Genomic DNA, 22,556 nt, shown 5'->3' with positions numbered 1-22,556 from the left:
TTGCTCGCTAACACAAGTGACATCAGTGGAGATTACTGGAGTAAGTAGGGTCTTGCTCAGTCAATGGTGGTCATGTAAAAGTGTAAAACTCACCTCCCAGTCCTTTGCAGCTCAGGCCCTGCGTGATGGTCCTCTTCATTTTCTAGCTCTCCAGCTGGAGACGCAGTGCCGTTGGGCTTGGACGGTCTCTTCCTCTTCAGCTGCATGTCAAAGGATATTTAAATATTATAAAGTTGTATGCAATTCAATTGCTTTGCTGTCATTTTTCTTTAAATCCATGAGGGGGCACTCTCACTGTGATTATAGTGGTGCACAGAAATAGAGTACATACAAGTGACTGAAGTCAGTCAGTTTCTGACTTATAGACAGTATTTGAGGTCTGTTAAGTGTATACTGTGTTAGTACACTGGTTATTCGTTAGTATGCAGCGAGGTAATGATCTCTACACTAAAACTCCTGACTCCCTGACAGATTTCTGTATGTTTTACGTATATGGCAATTTCTTCAATTATATTATAACAAGTTTAAAACATAAAAACCCACCTTTGTAATTATTATTCAGACATTAAACAGTATTTGCCAGAGACAATCACTTACCTGAGATGGGACATTTTTGGGGGGCTCAATCCGGATTGTGGGGTCCCATTCTCCAGGAGGCAAGACAGTCACTTGATCTAGGAACTCATCTATCCCCGAGAGGAGATCTGTTCGGTCTTTGGCCTTGTATGCCACATCGTGGAAAATCTACATATTGAAAATTATTAGGAATTACTAAACGTCTCTGAAATATTCTATGGTTCACAGCAAGGCCAAAAATCATTTGCGTTTGGTCAAGAAGTGGGCAGAATACCAATTAAAAATTTACCAACCCAGCATGCATCTTATATCCCATTAAAAACCAAACTGAATGCATAGTTTTCAATGCAGTTTTAAGACATGTCAAAGCCTTTTCTTTCACTCACCTCATCTGTCATTAGTGTAGCCATGGATCTGCCAATCTCATGGTACTGCGGCCCTTTGCCATGAGGACCCAAAAGCAGGAAAAGAAACCTTTAAACAAGACAAATAATCATGAAATTCACAATGAATAACACTGACCTTAATGTTGAACTGTATTTGGTTAAAGTTACCCTCCGGCGGTTAAATTAATATTAATTTCTCTCTATAGGTTACCTCTATTGCAGAGCTTATTTTTTAATATTTTGGCACCTATATTTCATATTTTGTGGTGTGTTACTGCCATTGTTGACAAGTGGAATTGACTGAAACTGTCAGCAGGAATGTGTATGGCATGCTAAGGCCAAATCAAAACAATTTCCCTCCCTCCCTAAAAGTTGTATTTTTAAGTGTGAAACAAAACTTAAGTTGTCTGTCCATTTCTTGAAGCCACTATTTTGAATCCTGATGTGTAATGAGCATTAGAGCTACACAGGACGACTTGCGTGGCTTTGGACTCTTAATCTTAATAGATTACATACATGGAAAACAGGGTCGTTGGCACATGACCACAGTAAGATCCACAGTAAATCCCCTACTCATTTCAGTCCCATGTGAATAGGGATTTGAATTAAATTGCTGCGTGCCGAGTATAATAACCTGATACTGCTGAGTATAATAACCTGTTAAAGTTGGTGACTTTTATTGAGCAGGTTTGAAATAAAAGTCTTTATCATGACAACATTAATTTCCTAATAAGTGTACCTCGTGGGCACAGGAACCTCTGTGAGCCCTGTGATAAGGACTGCAGGGGAGAGTCGTACAAAAGCAATTATGGGCTTCTCCAGGAAGTCCACTTCTCCCACCAGTACGTTGGAAGCTTCGGCGCCTGGAGGAATCTTTTTCATGAAATTCATGTCCACCTGAAACCAATGGAACCAATGAAATTTAAGAATCAGATATAGACATATGCTAATATTACACAGGCAGAAAATAGAGAGAAAGAAGAGACAGTTACAAGAAAAAGAATGAGGGACTATTTTACAAAAACACACATGCAAACAGATGAGGAAGCAGAGTGTGTGTAAGATGCCAGCAGGTCGTTTGGGTTCTATGATAATGAATGAATGAAAGGCGAGTTAATAGCTACATTAACAACTACAAAGTACTGAGCAAAGATGTCGGTTACTGTGAAGCATATCTTCTTGTTCCTGAATAAATATTTCTTATGCGCTATGCTAAACACAGCTCTGAGCATGGCTACGGTTTCTTTATCTCTGTGTAGAAAAAGACTGTGCCTTCATCCCTCTTTTGTATACTATGAGTCATATAAACACTGCACCTTAGTTTTTGGCAGTCGTAATGGATGGTTTTGTAACGATAGTTACTTATGGCGGCCTGCCATTTTATTTAATGGATGAGGAACTACAAAATAGTGGGATGAACGGAGGCCATGCGAGGGAGGAATTCTTAAAACTACACAGTTACATAACTACAAGAGACTTTTACTTTGGTTATCAATTCTTAGTCCTTTACAGGTGGAGCAACAACTGAAGATGCTTACTATTGAGCCCAGACGGAAAGGGCAGATGGGTAATGTGATGGTGGCTCATACAGGCAGTTTTCAACACAGACCACTGAAATGTCTGTGGAAGTCCAGACACTGATGAACCGACAGGCCCTTCCACCATGATGGACTGTTTCTATGCTCAGTACTGTGGTTAGGTTACCTTGCTGAAGTCGACACTGCTGCTTTCTCTACTGACCCCTACTTTGGACGGCCTCCTCTCCACTGCCTTGTTGCCATCCAGGTTGTTTGGGACAGAGTTTGGAGACACCAGTGGTCCTGGTAGGGAGAAGGGGAGAGGAAGAGCAGGAGAGAGGAAACAGTGATGGACACCGTGTAAGTACAGGAGAAGCAAAGACCGGTCGCGAATAGCAGTGTGGTTTCCCCCGTGAAAAACATTAGCAATGACATTTTTAAAAGCAGTTTGTCTTCATTCTTCTCTCAGATTTGAAGAACTAGGAAAAAATGATCAAGGTATTTTCTACTTCATGGTATGGGCTCATTAAACGCGAGGAAAGTTCACAGGTGTTTTACTTTTTGATTTGTCAATTAAACCTGACACAAAACCCTGTAGTCACGCTTTTGTCAACATAGTTAAAATAGAACTGACAGAAGTATCAACAAAGTAGCTGAAATGTTCAAAGGTTGTATTTGCTGTTAATATTTTTCACATTTTTGGCTGCAAGTAAAAATAATTCTTCCACCACAGCTATTACTTTCTGGATGTGTTGACTACTTTCTAGAGCTGCAACACTGTGATGTCTTCACGTCGGGATATATTTCAAAAAAGCACTGTTGCTGGTTGATCCCTGTCTGTTGAGCTCATTACTCTGGTGCTTAAGTCAGTCCTGCTTAGCTCAAATTCATGTCAGCTCTGCCTGAGCTAAAGGTGAGTGCGTGTGTTTGATATGCCTGACAGGTCACCTTCCTCAGACTTCAGCACCTTCAAGTGTGGAAGCTCTAGTATTTCTCAGCATAATTGGCTTCACACTTCAACATTGCTTATGTGATTTGAGCCATACCAGATACAGGAAACGCTAGCACTTAAGGTGACATGAGAGCGGAGGATGAAATGACAGAGTAATGTTTTGGGATCAAAGGATAGCATTATGTATACTATCCCCTGAAATTATGATGTAACATTTCTTTTACCAGGTTTTCCTTCTTCTCTCATCTACATTAACACATTTCTCATTTTGACATCAGGAAGTAATCCAACCAATGTCAAACAAAATACATTCATAAAGACCCAAGCAGCATTCTCATCAATCAATCCACACTCAAAATTAAAATGTCCATTTCTATCAGCATGTGGTTGGGCCAGTGATCCGTACCCTTGAACTGTACCCTGGAGTAACCCCAGTGGATGCTGGGTAACTGTGACATGCTGAACAGGAGCATGATTGCTCACATACCCGACAAAGCCTCTTGGAATAAGGGAGGGATTAGTTTAGGTTGCGTCCGCCAACACACTTCATTCAGGAAGGCTAAGCCCTGGAATGCTCCCCCACACCAGCCTTTTAAACTGTGGCGTCACAGAACTACCTCTTTCATATGCTAAATAGTAACATAAATAACTGAAATTACACAGATTTTCTGACTTTTATGCAGATTGGGACTTCTCTGATAAAAGATGACATCAATTTATATTTTTCTTTACAGACGTATGTGTGTATTGAGCTTGGTCTGGTGCTGCTAACCTATAGTTCTGTCCACAAATAACATTATACTTTACAAAGACTCAGACTACAAGCATCAGATTGCAAGCATTATGTCACTGGGTTATCGTCTTAAAATGGCCTGGTAGCCCAGTTGATGCTAATGACAAGGATAATCACTTGAGATTTGTAAAGCTCTTAAAGGTGAATTAGGTGATTCTGGAGTAAGATGGTTGATTGTTAACCCAAAGGATCGGTATTTGACGAGCTAGGAATGAGACTCAACTATTGGTATATCGAATATAATATGACTCAATGGTCAGCTGTCTTTCGCCAGGAACACCTACTTCACCTTTAAGTAGGGCCATATGGAGCGAGTATACCAGTGATTCCCTCGATGCCCTCTGCGCAGGTATTCTACCCATGACTTCATACTCAACGGGTCCATGACATGTAGATATATAAATAGCCTGCGGTCAACTCAGTATCACTACAGTACATGTCTAAAACGCACTGACACATTTCCGTATAAACCTGTAAGCCTGGCTTTTACTGGCATCTAGAAAAATTACTCTAAAAGACACATTCGGGCATTTTACTGTCTGACACTATCCCTCTGTTCAATACATGGTTTTTAAGTCACTGCTGTACCACAGTGCAGTTTTTACAGCTTGCAATTTTATTAATGTCAAATTATACATGCTTGAAACCCCATACTCATGTCAAGACGCTTAGTTCTTCTTGGGAAAAACTGTATTTTCCTTGAAGGGGGTACAATTACAGAAGCTTGTAAGCTATAATAAGACCACCCCAACCTTTCAGATTCAGCTTCCACCACGTGACCGCTGGTTCTAATAACCCATACTTTGGAATGGAGCCATTCCCAGAGTGAGACAAACACAGACGCACACACTCATACGCACACACAGTCTAATAATAAACTGACAAGACTTGGTTTTGGAAGAACAAAAAGTCACTGTAGGGGCCAATATGATAGTACATACAGTACCAACGCACTCACTCTGGTCTCAGGCTTATATTTAGTCGTGCCGCTGGCACAAGTGGACCTCACTCTATCAGGTAAAAGAATGTTTATACTTAGGAATTGATGAGGAGGAACAGCATGGGAGCCAAATGATGCGTTGGGAAAAGCACACGCTGAATGATATTTATATCTGCATATAAAACAGTATGTACTATGTCAGTTTCTACGTCATACACCATAACAAAAACATAAGGACTTAACAGCTAGGGATGTCCCGAGCTTATCCACAATATCTGTACTAGAGACCAGGGCATTTTTTTAATACAGTGATTGAAATATATGAAAGCCAAATCCAAAATGTAATTGACCTAAATGAGTCAAAGTGTGATCAGTGGTGAGAGCTAAATAACCATGACCGGTCATACTGAGAAGAGTGAGATGAGGTAGATTGTGCCAAATAAATTCAGGACCCATGGTGCAGAATGGGAAAAAGACGGACCAAAAACATTTTGGAAGGCAGCCATGCAAACAAAATGAAGGAGGTGTGAAGAGAGGAAGGGCCAAGCAAGGCATCGATGCTGAGGAATATCTTGAAAATGTGTAAGGAGAGAGCAAAGAAGTAGAGAAACAAAAAGTATAGAAAGTCAAAAGCGCAGCAAGAAACAGATACTGTATAAGCAGAAAAGAATGGGTTAGTGGAATAGACAGAAACTGAGAAGAGAGAGAAGAAAGAATCATGAGGCGGAAGACAGACTAGTGTCAAAAACTTTGTGAATAAATACAGTGGAAAAAGCATCTTAGCAAATCAGCCTTGCTGTGGGTTATTGATGAGATGGCTGCAGGGTTGGAAGTTAACAGGGAGCAGAGCTTTCATGCTAGTGCTAGTGTTCTCTGTTCAAGCCGTGACTCACACTGGCAGGCTAGGCTACACAGATATTTGCCTTCTAAGGGCAGCAGCTCGAGGCCCTGGGATGCCAAGGATGCTCGCCGGCTGAGCTGTGGTGATGCTGCCTCTTCTTCAGTGGAGTTTGGTGGATCGTCATCCTCTGGAGGCGATACCACCACCTCAGGGATACCTTGAGGGCCAAGACCTGCGCCATGGGCGCGTGGTGGGCTTGGGGAGGAGCGCCGGAAGGTAGAAGGGGTACTTTGAGGGGTGGAGAGGGGTGAGGGGCCTGGGGAGGGCCCACTGTTGGAGGAAGAAGAGGGCAGGAGATGGTTGAGCAGGACGGAGACTCTTGACTCTCGTCTCTGGGAGAGGTTGGAGACAGAGGAGGCTGCCCCTGGCTTGTGGAGAGAGAGGCGTGAAGAGGACAGGCCCTCTCCTAACAGAGGAGACAAAGGTAAAAAGGGGATAGGAGAAGGGAGAGAGAAAAGGAGGGAAAGGAGACGGAGGAGAAAAAGGAATAAGGGATGGAGCAGAGAGGAAAAACATATGAAGTAGGAGTACATCACGGTGATGGTATCTGGAGGAGATGCAGCCAGAGAGGGTGGGCAGCAAGAGCGTGGCAGAGGTGTCGTTAGAGAGATTTGTGCTTGCATAAACGTGAGCGAAAAGCATGATTGTGTGCAGAAGACACTAAGAATGATTCAGTGAGGCATGTAGGAGGGTCTGCAAGGGCCAAACAACTTTTCTTACTCAACACCAAACAAACCAATCATACAGCATGACTTCAGAGAGGCTTGCATGCAGGAGAGTATGAGTTAGCACGATGTGCACTCTAAGCAAACATGTGCTCTACCACAACAGACCAGTCATACATTCTACACAGCACATACATCTTTCACAGTTCAATTATTACCATCAGCAACCATCAACCTGAAATATATACTTTCAACCTTTCATATTTGCATTTGAGGTTTAATGATATGAAAATGCAAGCCCAACAAGAACCACAAGCACAGAAGTGGAGAAAGTGATATTTTTCTTTCATTCTTAAACCTCAGGCTGGGACCCAAGATCTTATGCACACCATACATTAACACCACTGTGGGCATGCCTAGTCAAAAAAAACAAAAAACACGATGCTGACTCCAGTTGCAGGTAAAGCAATATTTCCTGAGTGTCACCCTATGGAGTGAAAACAATCATTAATTCAAACCCCAAGCCAGGCCAGCCATACAGGTTAGCACAGTCACTAGCACCCAGATTTCTCTTTCACTAAGGGGACCGACTGCTTCAATATAGATCATTCTCTAGATTTTACTCACTTTTACCATCCACCTTCTACGCTGGCATTGAGGGATTTGAACAGTGGATTTTTAGGAGCAGGTCCTCAGTGATGGAAAATATGGAGGAAAAAGAAATGCGAGTGCACAGGATCTCACCGTTTTTTTCAAGCAAGAGTGGGTCAGAATGTTTCTTGCCTATGTCAGCAATGGAGCGCACCAGAGGGATGCGATTGCTGAGCTTTCTCTCATTCTGGTGGTGGTGTTTCTTCAGCATGGCTTCCCGCACCTTGGCGCGCAAATCCTCCCTCAGCTGGCCCGTTGCCACCATGCTGTCTATCACCATGTCTGAGTTGTACAAAGGCATGAGCAGGGACATAAACACAGTAAGAAAAAAACATATCTTAAAATGTGATTTTGATGAGTAGTTTCAGATTTACCTGCAATTTCCTCAATACTGTTGGCTCTCATATCCAGCATGACTGTGCCATTGAGTATGCAGCTTCGCAGTTCAAATAAACTGTGTAGTGACAAGGTAGCCACATAAGGCTTACTCCACCTCTCCCCGCCATCTTCCACATCCTCTTCAAACTTCAGCCATCTGTAGATAAACACCAAGAGCACACACATTCTCACACACAGACCCAAATAGTTTACTCGAATACACAAATTATATTTAACAAAAAAATAAACATGAGCTGCATTGTAGTTCAGTGGCATGCTGTTCCTGCTCATATCCCCCAGCCACATTTTTCCTCAGAAAAATTCAAATCTAACTTTTCAGAGTGCACACTAAAGCACTGGATGACTCATGCTCCAAATCTGTCTCTTTACTTGACACAAGTTCTATTAGTAATAGAACAATCTCTGAACACCTAGCCAAGTCAAGTCACCATTATGATTATAAAAACTTCCAGTCCTTGGTAACAAAAAAAATAAATAAATAAAAAACCAACCCTGCTTAAGTTTTTTGACCTTGTGAGCCTAGTCTCCATCTCTAATGGAGACTGGCTTGTAAAAAAGGAATGCTTAATATTCTAATGGCTACATTAAACACAGCTTCAAAATCACACTTTACATCGATATAGACAATTCTCTTTCATTACAGTAACTTAATAAAATACATTAATTGAAGGAGAGGAAATAAATTATAATTAAAAACTTCATTATCATGAAAATGTCAGGCTCTAAACGGCTCTTGCCCTATTTATAGTATTAGATATTTTCACAGTCACATATACATTTCCAGTTAACTCCTAATGATTTAATTCTATGATTATGCTACAAAGCTATTACGTAGAAGCATTAAAGATCCCAAAAAGTTGTACAAAAAGTCAACAGAGCTATCGAATTCTGTATTTCTTTCACTTTATGTAGTTGTCATCATGCTCATGCATCATGTCCTGACCTGGCAGTCTCCTTCCATTCAGTGGCAGTGCCATCTCTGAAGGAGAGCTCATCCAGCTCAGTGAAGAGGTCATGGGGGACGTGCTCGAGGTCATCGTCCTCTGTACCCAGGATGAACTGGACCCGCTGGGATGGTGTGTCTGCACAAAGGGGAGGCAAAGGCCAAAGTTACAATGTTTACAATGACAACAGTAAATAGTATTGCATGTTATTAAAAAGGTACCCTGTAGAGTTCTTAATTTCTAGTAGCCCTTTGATTGTTTCTTCATTTGATCTACAGCCGACTGTAATGTGCCAAGAAATGCAGCAATGCGCCAGCAAAGGCAGAGAAGAAGAGGACTGCAAGCTAGTAAACATGGGTATAAAAATGCAGGTTCCAAAATGCTAAAAAAAAAAAACACTTTGAAAATGTTTTCTGGGAAAGGATATGGTAGGTGGAATATAAACATAACATTTGTTCATTTACAAGAAAACTCCACAGGGCACCTTTAAGTGGATGTCTTCTCCCCAAAATTTCCCCTGTAGTACCATATTTCGCTGTTGGTTCAGCAATCGAGGATGATAGGAGGAAATGTCACATAGAAGCACACATTATATCTCGGCATAACAACAGGAGATGGTAGTAGGATAAAAACAGCAATCTTTGGGATCCATTTGAGAAAATGTGTGGAGCTGGTTGATACAAATGCACTGATGCTTTCATAAGCTGGGGAGAATAGTTTTTTGGGTAAGGTACAGTAAGGCAAATACATCACTGTGACTGCTTTTCATTCTGCTACATAAGAAGGAATACATCTGCATGCTTCATGCAGAGAAATCTTGAGGAGACGCGTTCAGAGAGAGAATAATGAAAACTTAAATGCTTTCCAGGAATTTTCTTTTCAAGTCTGATTGAATTACAGGGCAGATATCGGGACATCTGGCAGCAGCGAGAAAACGGAAATAGATATGGCAGATTACAAGAGTGAACGCCACAGGGAGGCAGAAATGGAATGACTGGGAGCAAAAGAAGGGAGAGTTATTTTCTGTTAACACATGGGTACACTGTGTGGTGGTTTGGTGTGTATTAAGCACATGAGAGTACACTTCATATTGATGCTGTATCAGGGCATAAAGATGATCTAAACATCTTTTTCTTGGTCAATAACTCATTTAACTGAGCCCTAAAGACCCAGTATGATTTTTGCTAGTCAACTGAGGAGTAGATAGCTAGAATTATGATTATAGATAGTACATTTAACAAAGCTTTGACACAGTATTTAAAATAACATTAGAAAATGCTAAATATATAAAGTTCGGTATTTATGAATCAAAACATGAAAATTAGTCCGTAATCATATAAGTGAGGTTTTGGAATATGTTCTTAAGGTTTAACCATTCATTTTTATATCCGTACAAACAGTGGAAATCCCGCTAAGCCCTTACATTGTTGGATAACATTGACTGCACATTAACTGCTTTTCATCATTCCATGGTAAACAACAAAAAAGGGAGGGCTTTTTTTCATTAATCTTCTATCATCATCTGCTGTCTTCATAAAGAAAATAATTTGTAGAAATAGATTATAAAGCAGCACATTAGAGGATGAGTCTCAATGGTCGTAATTCCCAACCCAGCAGCTAGAAGGGTGTGTCTTATGCTCAACATGATAACAGGACTGATATTGTTATGTTCTTGTTTGTTGTTGGCATGAAGCACTAGTTAGGTTAAACCCTCATAGAGTTAAAAGCATTGTTGGGGTGCCAACGGTTCTTGCAGTTGTGGTGATACAGCAATTTCACGCACAAACAAACTCACACTTCACTTAAAATGTCACAGCTGTCAATCAGCTGGTTCGCAGTGGCCTTTAATGCCTTTAAGAGCTGAATGTTTTATTCAGAACTGTTGGAAAGGTGGAGGTAGGCAGGAGGGTTTAAGCAGAGTTGTGCTCTAACCTGAAAATCTGTATGTTCCTAAAGGGAGGTCTGATTATAAAACACACCATAATGTGACACTTGTCTCCGTAAAATTTCCTTTAAGTGCTCTGCCAACCAAGGCAGAACGTAAAAAAGCATTTACCCATTACTGAGCAGATTCAGCCTTTTTATGTCTTGTATCTGAAGATTTCTTTTGGCCTTTGAATTGCATTCAAAATCCATGACCATTGCACCAGAAACTGGCAAAGCATAAAACTAGTTTTATAACTATTTGCAAAAAGTATCAGTTTAAAGAACTACACACTGCAGAAAAATCCTGCTATTGAAAGAAACTGAAAGGTGCACAAAGTCTAAGCTAGCTCCATCTATTGTTTATAACAAGGGCTTCTGCTTATTGTCTGAGACAAGTCCTGTCAGTCAAAGAATAAACACAGTTAAAGGCTTTCAAAAGTAGACATATTTACAAAGAAAAAAAAGGGGGGTTTGGTAATAAATGGGTGCATTGAGACATATAGGATGAGTGTTTCCAACCATAAGTTGGGGATTCTCTGCCATCCTCCTTCCCCTCCTCGGAGTCTTTCTCTTTCTTCTTTCGGTGGTGTTTGTGTCCTCGGTGGCGATGCCTCCGTTTGCTCTCCCTTCCAAGAGGAACATGGACACCTACATACACCGCTCTGTGGCCTAGGAAAAAGGAAAGTGTAATTACAATTCAGACACCTCTCCTGTGGATCATAATATTTATATATAATGTCCATGCAAATTGTTTTCACATTGTATATTTACTTTAGAAAAGAAAAGATGCTGTATAAGGTATACTCCCTCTCTCTCTAATATATACATATATATAAATATATACATATATACATATATATAAATATATACATATACACACACACACACACACACACATACATATATATGTATACATACATATATATATATATATATATGTATATGTATGCATATATATATATATATGTATACATATATATATATATATATATACATATACATATATATATATATATACATATATATATATATACACATATATACATACATATATATATATATATACACATATATATATACACATATACATATATATATACATATATATATACATATATATATACATATATATATATATACATATATATACACATATACATATATATACACACACATATATACACACACATATATACACACATATATATATACACATATATATATATTTACAACAGGTTCCAGCTAGAAACACTGAGAAATGGGCAACTTTTCACCATGTTCTAAAGGAAAACATGGGGACTTGAAGTCCTTTGTTTAGTTTTTGCCAACAACAGATAGATATCTGCCTCTGTCAGCAGTTAAAGCTAATAAACCAACAAAGCAAGTACTAAGTCAGATTCTTCCCAGAAGGACAAAAATAATATAAATCTAATTCCAAATGCAATAGATCAAATCAAACTTCAAAGTCAAAGAAATTAAATTAAAACATAGGCTACATTGGAAAACTGATAACTGATACAGCATACAAAAACAGTATCACAGTTCCAGTAATTTACAACTGAAGAAAAAGACAGACACAAAAACATCTGTGACAGAAGACAAAGAACTTATTTCCATCGTGGCTGACTGCTCTAGATAACCTACTTGAAAGAAACCAGACTACAACATTTAACTTTTTCACCTCTCCACTGTTTTATTCACTTCCCCTCGTTATTGTTACTGGCACACAGGAACTGTGTTCTGAGATGTAAACGCCCTATTTTTGCCCTACATTCTCTGCCAATACTCATTTTTCACAGATGAGTCATCGTTCTTTGATTCTAGAGGGAACCCAGGAGGAATGAAACCAAGATGCAGTGCTCAGAGGAAGGCAAAAGTGACACACGAGCAGATGGAGAGAAACGGAGAGAGAGAAAGAGGGAAAGAGGAAGAGAGACGAAAGACACAGGAGATGACTGAGGATGCAGAGGGGGGGAAAGCCTGACAGCTTAGCTGGACAAAAAACAGTGTGTTCCGGGACAAATCAGAGATTATTTAATGAAGGATGGAAAATCTGAATTTTATGTGGTGGACCCACAGTGGAGGGGGAGGACAGAGTGAAAAGTAGTATCACCTGAGGGAGATAACAACGTTTAAGTTAGCGCTATTTTTTTCAACATGTGAACAGCACTGACACTTCATTAGATGTTACACTCAATCCACTATCTAACTGTATCAATCAATTGATTATATATATTAAAAGATGACGATATTATGAATAGTATTTCATAATATAGCACAAAAAATATAGCAAAAAATACATTTTGTTTCGCTTGGAATTATCAATTGGGATAGATTACTATTAACATGATTTACTGAATGTCAGTAAGCAATCAATTATTCCCAAGTCCTAAAACAAAATATCAAAAGTAACAAAATCCCATTTTAAGATCCTTCACTGTCTGATGTCTCAGACTTTGCCTGATCAGCAGCAAGTTAATGAATGAATAAAATAAAGCCAAAGGACAAAGCATTAGTATAAATAGAAATAGAAATGTAATTTGTTCTGCAAATGGAAAAGCAAAAGCTCTTGCAGACCAACAAGTTTTTCCACTTCATGAAAGATTGTTTGGTCTGGGTGGCTTTAAACTTACTTTCCAAATCTTCCTTTTCATAGTTTGTGTGAGTGGTGAAGCTGGTCTTCCCGTGGTCAACTAGTGCCTCCTCATCTAGACCCTGAGAAAAACAAGAGGAGAGAGAGGAAAAGAAAAATATAAAAGACACATGAGTATCCTGTCCAGAGCGATTTTTTTCATTCCATTCATTCATTGCTGGTTTAAAGACCTTTATACACAGTGTCCCTTTTTTGCCAGTTTTTTTAAAATAGTAATAGCAATGCCTATTAATATCCTGTTTGACTTGCATTTGACAATAAGAAGAGACACATAAGGCATTGGATATGATGCATCATCACTGTACAGAGCACAATTTGAATGAAACAATGACAATGAAAATGTATTTAAATTCAGCTGAAGTCCAGCTCTCAAGAACTCCAACAAACTGATAATACAAAGGAATAGATATTAAAGTTAGCTGTGTAGATGACACTTCGTTCACATTGTTACTTGTCTTAAGGAACGGCAGATGCAGGATCAGTCAGTGAGGCAGTAAAAGATGTAGCGAGTCTGTGTATCAGAAGAATGTCGGGAGCTGACAGACAGAAAAAAGGAACCTGATGATCTGCCTGCAGCTTTTCCAATAGTGCTGGCAGTCAGCAAAGTATCTTGGTGAAGATTGGCAAAGCTTTGATTAGACTGATGGAAGCACAGCATGGAGATCCCTTCATTTCCTTTTCCACTCCAAATATGTTAATCACCTGTGGTTTTGGCAAACAGGTATGCAGGGAGGGAGTCCTGTTTGCTTTTTTTTTGTATTTTTAGCCCGTACCAAATCACTCCAGAGCTCTGGGTTTAAGCAAACAAAGTACTTTGGTTTTGCACATGACCACCAACACAGCCCATTTTCACACCGCTTAAACATGGCAGTCAAGAGAAACAGCTCAGACCATAATCTGGATGAAAATATAATTAAGTCTACTTAATGATTAGCAGACTGTGATAATTCATCTGGTTTGAAATGTGATCCAGAATGAAATTACATACTCTGGCAAACAGGTTAAATTTGGCAGAGGAGCTGATAACAGCTTAGCTTATCAAGCAGATTAACTGCTGATTTACAACCGGAGGTACTGGACTATGCAGCAAGGTATCATTACAACATTATTAGGGTTTCTATGGGCTATTTTCCATGAGCTAATTATGCTGTCTCGGGAAATACCGTATATTTATTGTTATGGTCCATGTGCTAAAGGTCGTGTCTATAGCAACCTCGAGAGTCAGGCTACACTGACTCATTAAACAGAGGTTATGACCTTAGAGAAAATAATGAGCCTGATATCAGTGTCATGGAAACATCAAAAGATAGAAAGATGCAATTAGAGACTACAGCTGTCAGCATACATAGTGGCGACAGTAAATATTATTATTAATATCTATCAAATTACACTGCCTTGAAATAATTATAACAGCACTCAAACACACATTTAATTGCTATACTTGTGAGGACACTCATCCCCCAGGCCAAAACCATAGCCTTACAGTTTGGCTACATGGAACATGTAATGTATACAGACTGCTTGCAGAGCGAATGTGCAGCTGAAGATATCATTTAGCTGGCTACACCTTGTTTGTGGACCCCAGCAGCGCTATGAAACTTTTCACGGAGTTTGTGTAATATGGGTAAGTTATCATCAAACTATATAGTAAGCTAGATAAAGTCACTAAGAGACCACCAGTGCTGGTATTTCAACTTAACAAAATATTGAGACTATACTACCAATTTCCGTATATACCTTGTATAAAAATATACATAGAAGCCTGGCCTATCTTTAGGCTTAAAGAACAGATCTCCATGGCACGAACTGTACAGGCACCACTTATGCACTGCTCTCACGCCTGGTGTAGCCAGTTTCATTCATTATACTGAAGGCATAATGATGTAGCAGCCACTCCAAGAACGGCCCTCATTCGGTCTGTGTTCAATGTAGCAATGTTGTTAACCCCACATTTAACCAGAAGTTTGCCAAATACTAAATCTAACTTTTAAACTTAAACAGCTGTTAAAAAAGTGAAAAAAAAAAAAAAAAAAACTTTGTTCAGTTTGAAACTAAAAACTGTTTATCACAAAGACAGAAATGTACTACAACACATACACACAGACAAAAACAATAAATCTCCTTAACCTCAACCCGGTTTGGTCCAATTACCGACCTTGTTATTAGTGGTCTCCTGAATCCATGCCCTTAAAGTGCCAAAACATTTAAGGCAGCCACAGACGCAGTGTCTCCAATTACTGCTGCATGTGTGGCCAAACCAGATCTAAATGTGCTGGGAGAAGTCACTGGGGCTACCACCAAAATAAAAGTAACTGATACCAATGTTACTCCTGGCCACAGCCACAAAAATAATGAGAGAACTAGAACTGCTTGGCTTCTTCCATTATCATTATAAAACACCACTTAACCTAACACATTAAAAAAAGCCAGCATGTCAAATTACTCAACCAATACACCTGTGACACACCGCAGGTGCACATGTGTGAAAATTTAGAATTTCGCACCTCCAATAACCATAATACTTCCAGCTGTTCTCTAAGACTACAAAGAGAGAACACACAGAAGACATCAATAAAAGTCAGGCGAGCTTGGTCTCAAGATCAGTGTGTTTCAACTAGGCATGATGTACTGTGACCAGGAAGGAAAAGCTTATGTTAGACACACATTCATATAGTGTGTATAAATACCACAGGGTAGCAGTGGGGTAATGCTGACTCTCACTGCCAGGCTGATAAGAATGAATTGAACAAGAGGTATACAGAAGAATGGCTGATAGTGGGATCCTATCTTACAGTTTCTTATGGTCTTGTTTATTTTTTTTTTGTGGCAGGTGTCTGAATAGTTTATCATCAACATTAACTCTTTTACATAGGCCATATAATATGATCAGACACCACCTTTCAATAACTACAAATGTGTTATTCTCCTGTCTCATGTACAAACACTCTGAGGCAACGCAATCCCCAACTGGAGGATCCTTTCAATCCCTTCAACCAATCACAGAGAGGCACTGCTGCCAAGCAGGAGAGAATGGAAACAAAAGGTGGCGATGTTAGCCACATGCTGAAAGGATACGTGATATGTAGATGATATTAGGGCTTCATGTGTCTGAGCCAAAACATGTCAGTCACCTCCACAGACCACACTGGAGATTTATTCTGACGGACAGCGCTGTGTGTCCATCCACTCCTCTCCCTGTTTCATTACTGGCTTACTACTATGAATAAGTCTTCAATGACATTCAGATCCACACATATATTACCATAATAATTCCCCTGTTAGAACTCCACCTACGATGAATGATGCCATCTGCAATTGTGTTTGTGTGTGCACTTCTAAGCCTGTATGTGTGTGTGTTTCTCAGTTGTTGGTGGATTTGCATGATAATGAGCCGTGTTGCTTTCTGACAGTGCCTTGATGAGGAGCGGTAATGATTCAGCTGAAGAGAGGGAGAAGAGAAGCAAGAAATTAATCCATCCCTAGTAACTGGAGGTCTTCCACCTACAGTTCACAGACTGGACTCAACTGTTTCCTCATGGTCACTTGTGATGGAAGGTCACTGGATACTATCCAAGGTTTCAGATTCAACACATGATCAGTTGCTATAAACCGGAGTGTACTCGATTCTTTGATTTCAGTGCAGTGCAATTGATTTCTAATTCAAACCATGTAAAACAAAAGGTCTTATTCAGGTTCCAAACAAGATTTAATGTCTTGTGATGTGTAAATACCACCTTCTTTTAATGGAACAATGGAACCTCTGAAACAAATCAATTAATACAGCACGTTTTGAACATGGTTTGTCTACTGGCCACAGTTCTAATTTTCCATTCTACAGGAATCACATGAACCCATGTTTACCAGCAGGGCACACAAAGCTAGTGTTAAACTATTTCTGCTTCATGAGCGTCGTCTTATTCTTAAGCTTCTTAAAATACCACTCCCACAAATCTGTTAATTTTACTGTATAACACTTGTTTATGTACAAACATCCGTTACCATGTATTATATGCATGTTGATGTCATGCCTGTTCAGTGAAGTATAGCACGTGTTAAAGTCTGTTGTGCCCTCGACCCCACATTGCTTGGTACAATTTAAGAACACATGATGCAACCTGTCACATAGCTTTGTCCAAAATAAACCCCCAGTCTATCAGCCACAGTCCCCCGGCCAGAAAGGGCCATTATGCCCACAAAGCACAGCTGTGGTTGGGCTACAGGAGTAGTGCCAGTGGGAAGGGCTTGGAGCACAGCAGAATTGCCAGCTGAGAAAGAAAAGCTACCATATAGTGACATCAATAGAAAGCTGATGACAGAAGGCAGATGCGTGTCTGGTTGCAGCTATACAGTAAAGAAAGCCAGACTAGGTGTGCCTAGCAGTGTTTTCTTCCTGTGTGGTGGATCCAGGGTGATCATTTGTGGCTAGTGGTAACTATTGGGGCTTTTCCATATACATGTGCAGGCTTGGCTTGACTCCGTATGACTCTGGATGTCAGCCCAGTGTGGCAGGGATTTTGCATTTCCATTTCAACAGGGCTACCTGCCTGACTTGAGTGGGGGTCAAAGGAGTGGCTATAAATGCTCTTCCTCCCTGCAGTATTATTAAACAATAGTGGCTATCAAAGCTCTGTTAATTCTGTGATAAACACGTTTAATTTCCTTGTAATTTTTCACAGTAAAGGTTCCCTGCAATTTAGTTTATTTCGAAGTAGAAAAATACAGAAATGTTAGATTTTCACCAGCAGTAACTTAACAGGAATCCTAAAACAGCTGAATGCGTAAAGTAGCAGATGTCTGAAAGTAGAAACAGAGATGCAAAAGAGAAACCAAATTTCAAACCACAGAGATTTGGTTAGGAGCTACTAAAGTACAGAGAGTTGAACACACAATGATCTCTCTGATCTCCTGCACAGACATGAGTTGAGACTCACAACACACGCTTGTTTGAGGGGCAGACAGAGGGTCGTCACAAGTTGTCTGTGGTTGTGAGACACCAGAGCCCACAGGGAGATGGGTTAGGAACGCTTTAGTCCTACTCCGGAGATGTCCCATCTGGACGTGGCTCAGCACAACTCAGCAGGCTACACTTTTAATGGAAACACAAATTAGCACTGCATGGTTTGACTTGGTGTGGCCAAAAGTGCCATCAAGGTGTGGAAAAGTCCAACATTATGCCAAAATGCCACCAAACCAAGCAAAAGAGTAGATCTGGATCGATAGAACAGCAACTAGACTATGGGAGAAAATCCCAAATAGTGATAGAGATACATAGATGGAAGCATTGAATTCAAACATAACAATTGTATGAGTATAAACCAGAAAACTCTGTGAACTCAAATCTAAGTACAATGTTTCCTGGCCAACATTGTCCACTGAGACAAGTGTGCAGTTACACAAAAGAAACATTACTCATGGGATCTGTCACACTCTGCTCCCCCTAATGGATGTCTAGTGTGGTGGGGAATTCTGATCAGCAGCCCCTCGATGTCACCAGGGAACATAACAACACCTGTAGTCTGAGCTCAGAAAAACTGAGAGCATGCATGGCGAACAAAAAGCCTGCCTGGCTTTTGCTCAGTACACTTAGAAGGGACAAATGTGGACAAGGATAGAATGGTTTCCAAGTGATAATCAAAGGGAGGTAGGCAACACCAGCAAGCAACCTGCCAAGTGATAACACAATCAAACCATAAAAAGTGCCACTCCTCTTATTATCTTTCTGTTCTCATGTCCTGCCCCCTCAACCTCCATTCTTTCTCACATTGACAACTTGTGGGAATGCTGTTCTCAAACAACACTAATACAATGTGTGAAACATGTGGGATAAAATTCACAAATATCAAACACTGTCCTTTCAATTTATTTGTAATTTTCTCTGTATGGGACTTTTTTAAATCACCCTTACACATCTACTCCAATTCAGATCAGAGCAAACAATGTCAAGTCCAGTATTGTTTTGAAAAGAATAACAATACCAAGTGGGCCAAAATGACCCCAGCTGCAATGACTAGGTGATACCAATGCTGGTTTTAATTGTTCAAGTGTGCTGTTTGGAAGCAGACACTGAAAAAATACTTGGGTAGAAGCAAATAAAGTGGTAGCAGCCTAAAAAACTAAAAAAATAACATCACGTTGAACTGTGGCAACTCTAAAACAGTCAGCCAGCTGAGTGAAATGTTGAATTCAGATTGCTAATACTGGTGAGAAAGCTTTTCAATGAGAGCTCATCAGAGAGAAACACTTGTTTAATAATTAATAAAGCTGCTACAAAAGACTGACAGACTATTGTGTGCTTTCAAGATAGTTTAAAAGGGAACCCATCATGGACAAATACATTAAAAAATATTGATGTGAAATGCTCCATTATCTAGTATAATTTACATGTTATATCCATGAAGCATAAGGGGTGGTACAAACATTACTGCATTACATGTGTCTGCATTTGAGGGTTTTCCTTTGGCTTTTACAGCAGCGTAAGTAGCTGTAACCCTCACCAATGTATTGGGTTTAATGTAGGGATGAGGATTTATGGTTCACATGAACCTTTCAATGGAAAACACAAGGTTTAGCGTGTGTTCATCCAGTACCAAGGAAAACACTGTGACTGAACTTAGCATTGAACTTTCTCAAGTATGACATAAATTCAAGAAAGTCTTGGTGGGGAATTCTGGTAATGCATGCATACAGAGGTGTTTGCTATCAAGAACATAACGTCTAATTCTATGGCATCTCTGAGGGAGACTAGAGTGCATTGCATTCAGATGCAAAATAGTAATACAAAAAGATGGCTGGAGCTACATTTCAAGTGTGTACGGAAACCTTGCAAGTAAATGAGTTTTCCACAACGTGTTACTGCAAATGTTTCACAATGAAAGTCTTGTTAAGAAATCAATGGCTTCTGTCCACTGAACGCTGGAAGGCTCTTAATTTGAAACGGATACAAGAAATGTTGAGTTTGAATTAGCACAGTAATGGAGCAGATCAAAACAAGGCCTTCTACTGAATTATCTTAGCATAAATACAGACCTGTCAACCTTTAAGAAAGTTTTGGAGTATCACCTTATGTCGAAAAAGAATTTCACCTCATGTATACATGCATGCCAGCAAAAATCACGTATATCATCTGTTCTTTTTCATTAATAAATAATTGCTCTTTAACATGATTTTAAGAATGGATTCAGAACAGGATTAGAGTTTATTTATATTTGAAATATCACTTAATGTTGTTTCTAGAGTAGCAACAATAATGTCACAGCAAATGAACACTCAGTAATATCTTACTGGAAAGAAATCTACTGTTGGTAAAATAAATATTTTTTCCTGACATCACAATACAGAGTGAATGAGGAATACAGACATCGATCAGTATCAGTCATTCCTGTTGCTATCTGTCCTCTCTCTGCTGAGGTGATTCACTGCCTGCAGGTATTCTACTGCTGATAGAGGGATGAGTGGCTGGTTAAGGTTAGGGTTGTGAACACGTGTGGCATCTTTGCCTGACAAATAATAAAACGTTTAATAAAAAGTATCTGGTGATTACTTTTCTCTCTATCATCTAATCAATTCATCAATTCATCATTTCAGCTTTACATCATTCCCTTTGCCAACATGCATGTTAACCTTACTCATGTTAGATGCATGTTTGTGTGGGAGTGATTTAACCACACAGCAGCCAAACATCTCTTCAGCCAACCAGACAGTGAATGAAACAACCAGCCACTCAACAAGCCAACAGGCCTGGTTCCCTCTAATCTCCGTTCCTTGCCAGCCTTGCTTTACTGGGACCTGGTCCAATCAATGGGGACTGACGTAAGAGATGTGTTACATAGTGAGAGACCTGTCCCTTGAGATTAGTGAATATCTGTCTAACACTGCCAAATGCACAATTGCATATACGGACGAGAATATTGACATATATTTACTGCCAATTGTTGTTGAATTATGTAACTAATTAAGTGATGTCTGAAAACAGAAAGAAAATAGAGAAAGACAATTACGAGATTATAAATAGATGCTAATAGGGGTGGCCTACTTGGCCCTAAAATAATATCTTGATATTTTAGAGTATTTCTACGATAATGATCTTCTTGAGATTGTGAAAAAATACTGAAAAACATTTTTCATTTAGAAATCACGATCACTGTTGAGCTCCACTCGCAGGGTTTTTGGCTTGCCTCGCCTGAAACTGGTGTTTCTGCTTGAAGTGGTAAATAAGTTTGTTGTATTGACCCCTTTTGTTGTAACAGTCTTATTGCCCACTTACATATTACATGGTTTGTTGTACATCTGATCTTTTGTAGCCAAACCAATTCTCCACTACTGAACTCCCACTCTTTTTTCTCTTTTCTGCTGTTCTGTCAGAGGACACAGAAATACAATCTACCATGAATAGAATTAATCACATTGCAATCTTTTACATACTAACTAGGTAGATTGAACGTGCCCTGCAATATGGCCACAAACATGACTCGTCAACTGGGCATGCAATGGGATCTAGCGGATAGTTAATTTTTAGAGCTTTCTATGCTGCATCACAAGGCAAACTACTTCAAACAGTATGTTGCACTTATAGGTTACGGTTATTAATTATTGTTTCATTTCAGTCAAGCTAAAAGTACGTAGCGCAAAAATTAATTTGCCTGTTCGAAAATTTACATTTGAATGAATGTTCAAATTTCAAATAAAGAGTGAAAGCACTTAAATGTATTATGCATCAAAATAAATAAAGTCTTTCCCGGATGGCACAAACATCCATGGCACTTAGCAGGTGCAGGTATCTAAACACAGCTTAAGCAGCTTTATTTTGTAGGTTTTTGGTGATTAGCAATTCACCTGTTTACCTCCCTGGAGCCTCACCACATTTAACCAGGGCACAACCAAGAAGGCAGTCAGCAGCTTGTGTGCTGTACCCAATGTCACCTGAGTGAAGATGTAGTTTAATCTTACAGTTTTAAAAGCTTGGAAGATATTCTACACATTTTAGAAATGTTGAAAATACTAATCATAGTTTCCATTAGATGTAATCATTCCTAAACATGCAAACACTCTGCAGACATATACACATAAATAAAGATGGAAACCATCCCCTCTGACTGCCTCACAAATATTTTCCTCTTCATATGTGCACCTGATTCGTCCCACTCTGGGCATACTTGTACTTTTGGCTAGACTGAAATGAAACAAGCATTTAATTTAATGTCACTTCACTCAATAAACATCATCTCTATTGACAGCATGGACCTTGTTTGTATTC

At 39.5% G+C, this 22,556-nt stretch overlaps 1 protein-coding gene across 3 annotated transcripts in view; it reads right to left on the bottom strand.

Moving 5' to 3' along the window:
• LOC141010579 (sodium bicarbonate cotransporter 3-like) overlaps positions 1–22,556 on the bottom strand; it is a 42,716-nt gene that overhangs the window by 12,707 nt on the left and 7,453 nt on the right. For 2 of the 3 annotated variants that reach the window (XM_073483612.1, XM_073483614.1), the window contains exons 2-11: positions 13,284–13,365; positions 11,170–11,319; positions 8,724–8,862; positions 7,756–7,916; positions 7,475–7,663; positions 2,667–2,782; positions 1,702–1,859; positions 963–1,050; positions 598–744; positions 94–200 (exon numbers count right to left, since the gene is read on the bottom strand). In XM_073483612.1, the coding sequence (XP_073339713.1) occupies positions 94–200; positions 598–744; positions 963–1,050; positions 1,702–1,859; positions 2,667–2,782; positions 7,475–7,663; positions 7,756–7,916; positions 8,724–8,862; positions 11,170–11,319; positions 13,284–13,365 (1,337 nt within the window). The remainder of the gene's footprint in view (positions 1–93; positions 201–597; positions 745–962; positions 1,051–1,701; positions 1,860–2,666; positions 2,783–7,474; positions 7,664–7,755; positions 7,917–8,723; positions 8,863–11,169; positions 11,320–13,283; positions 13,366–22,556) is intronic. The other variant, XM_073483613.1, reaches the window with a different exon arrangement.

The sequence above is a fragment of the Pagrus major genome, chromosome 16 (genome assembly GCF_040436345.1).
Source record: "Pagrus major chromosome 16, Pma_NU_1.0".
Taxonomy (NCBI): Eukaryota; Metazoa; Chordata; class Actinopteri; order Spariformes; family Sparidae; genus Pagrus; species Pagrus major.
This window is presented reverse-complemented; position numbering and strand designations above follow the sequence as displayed.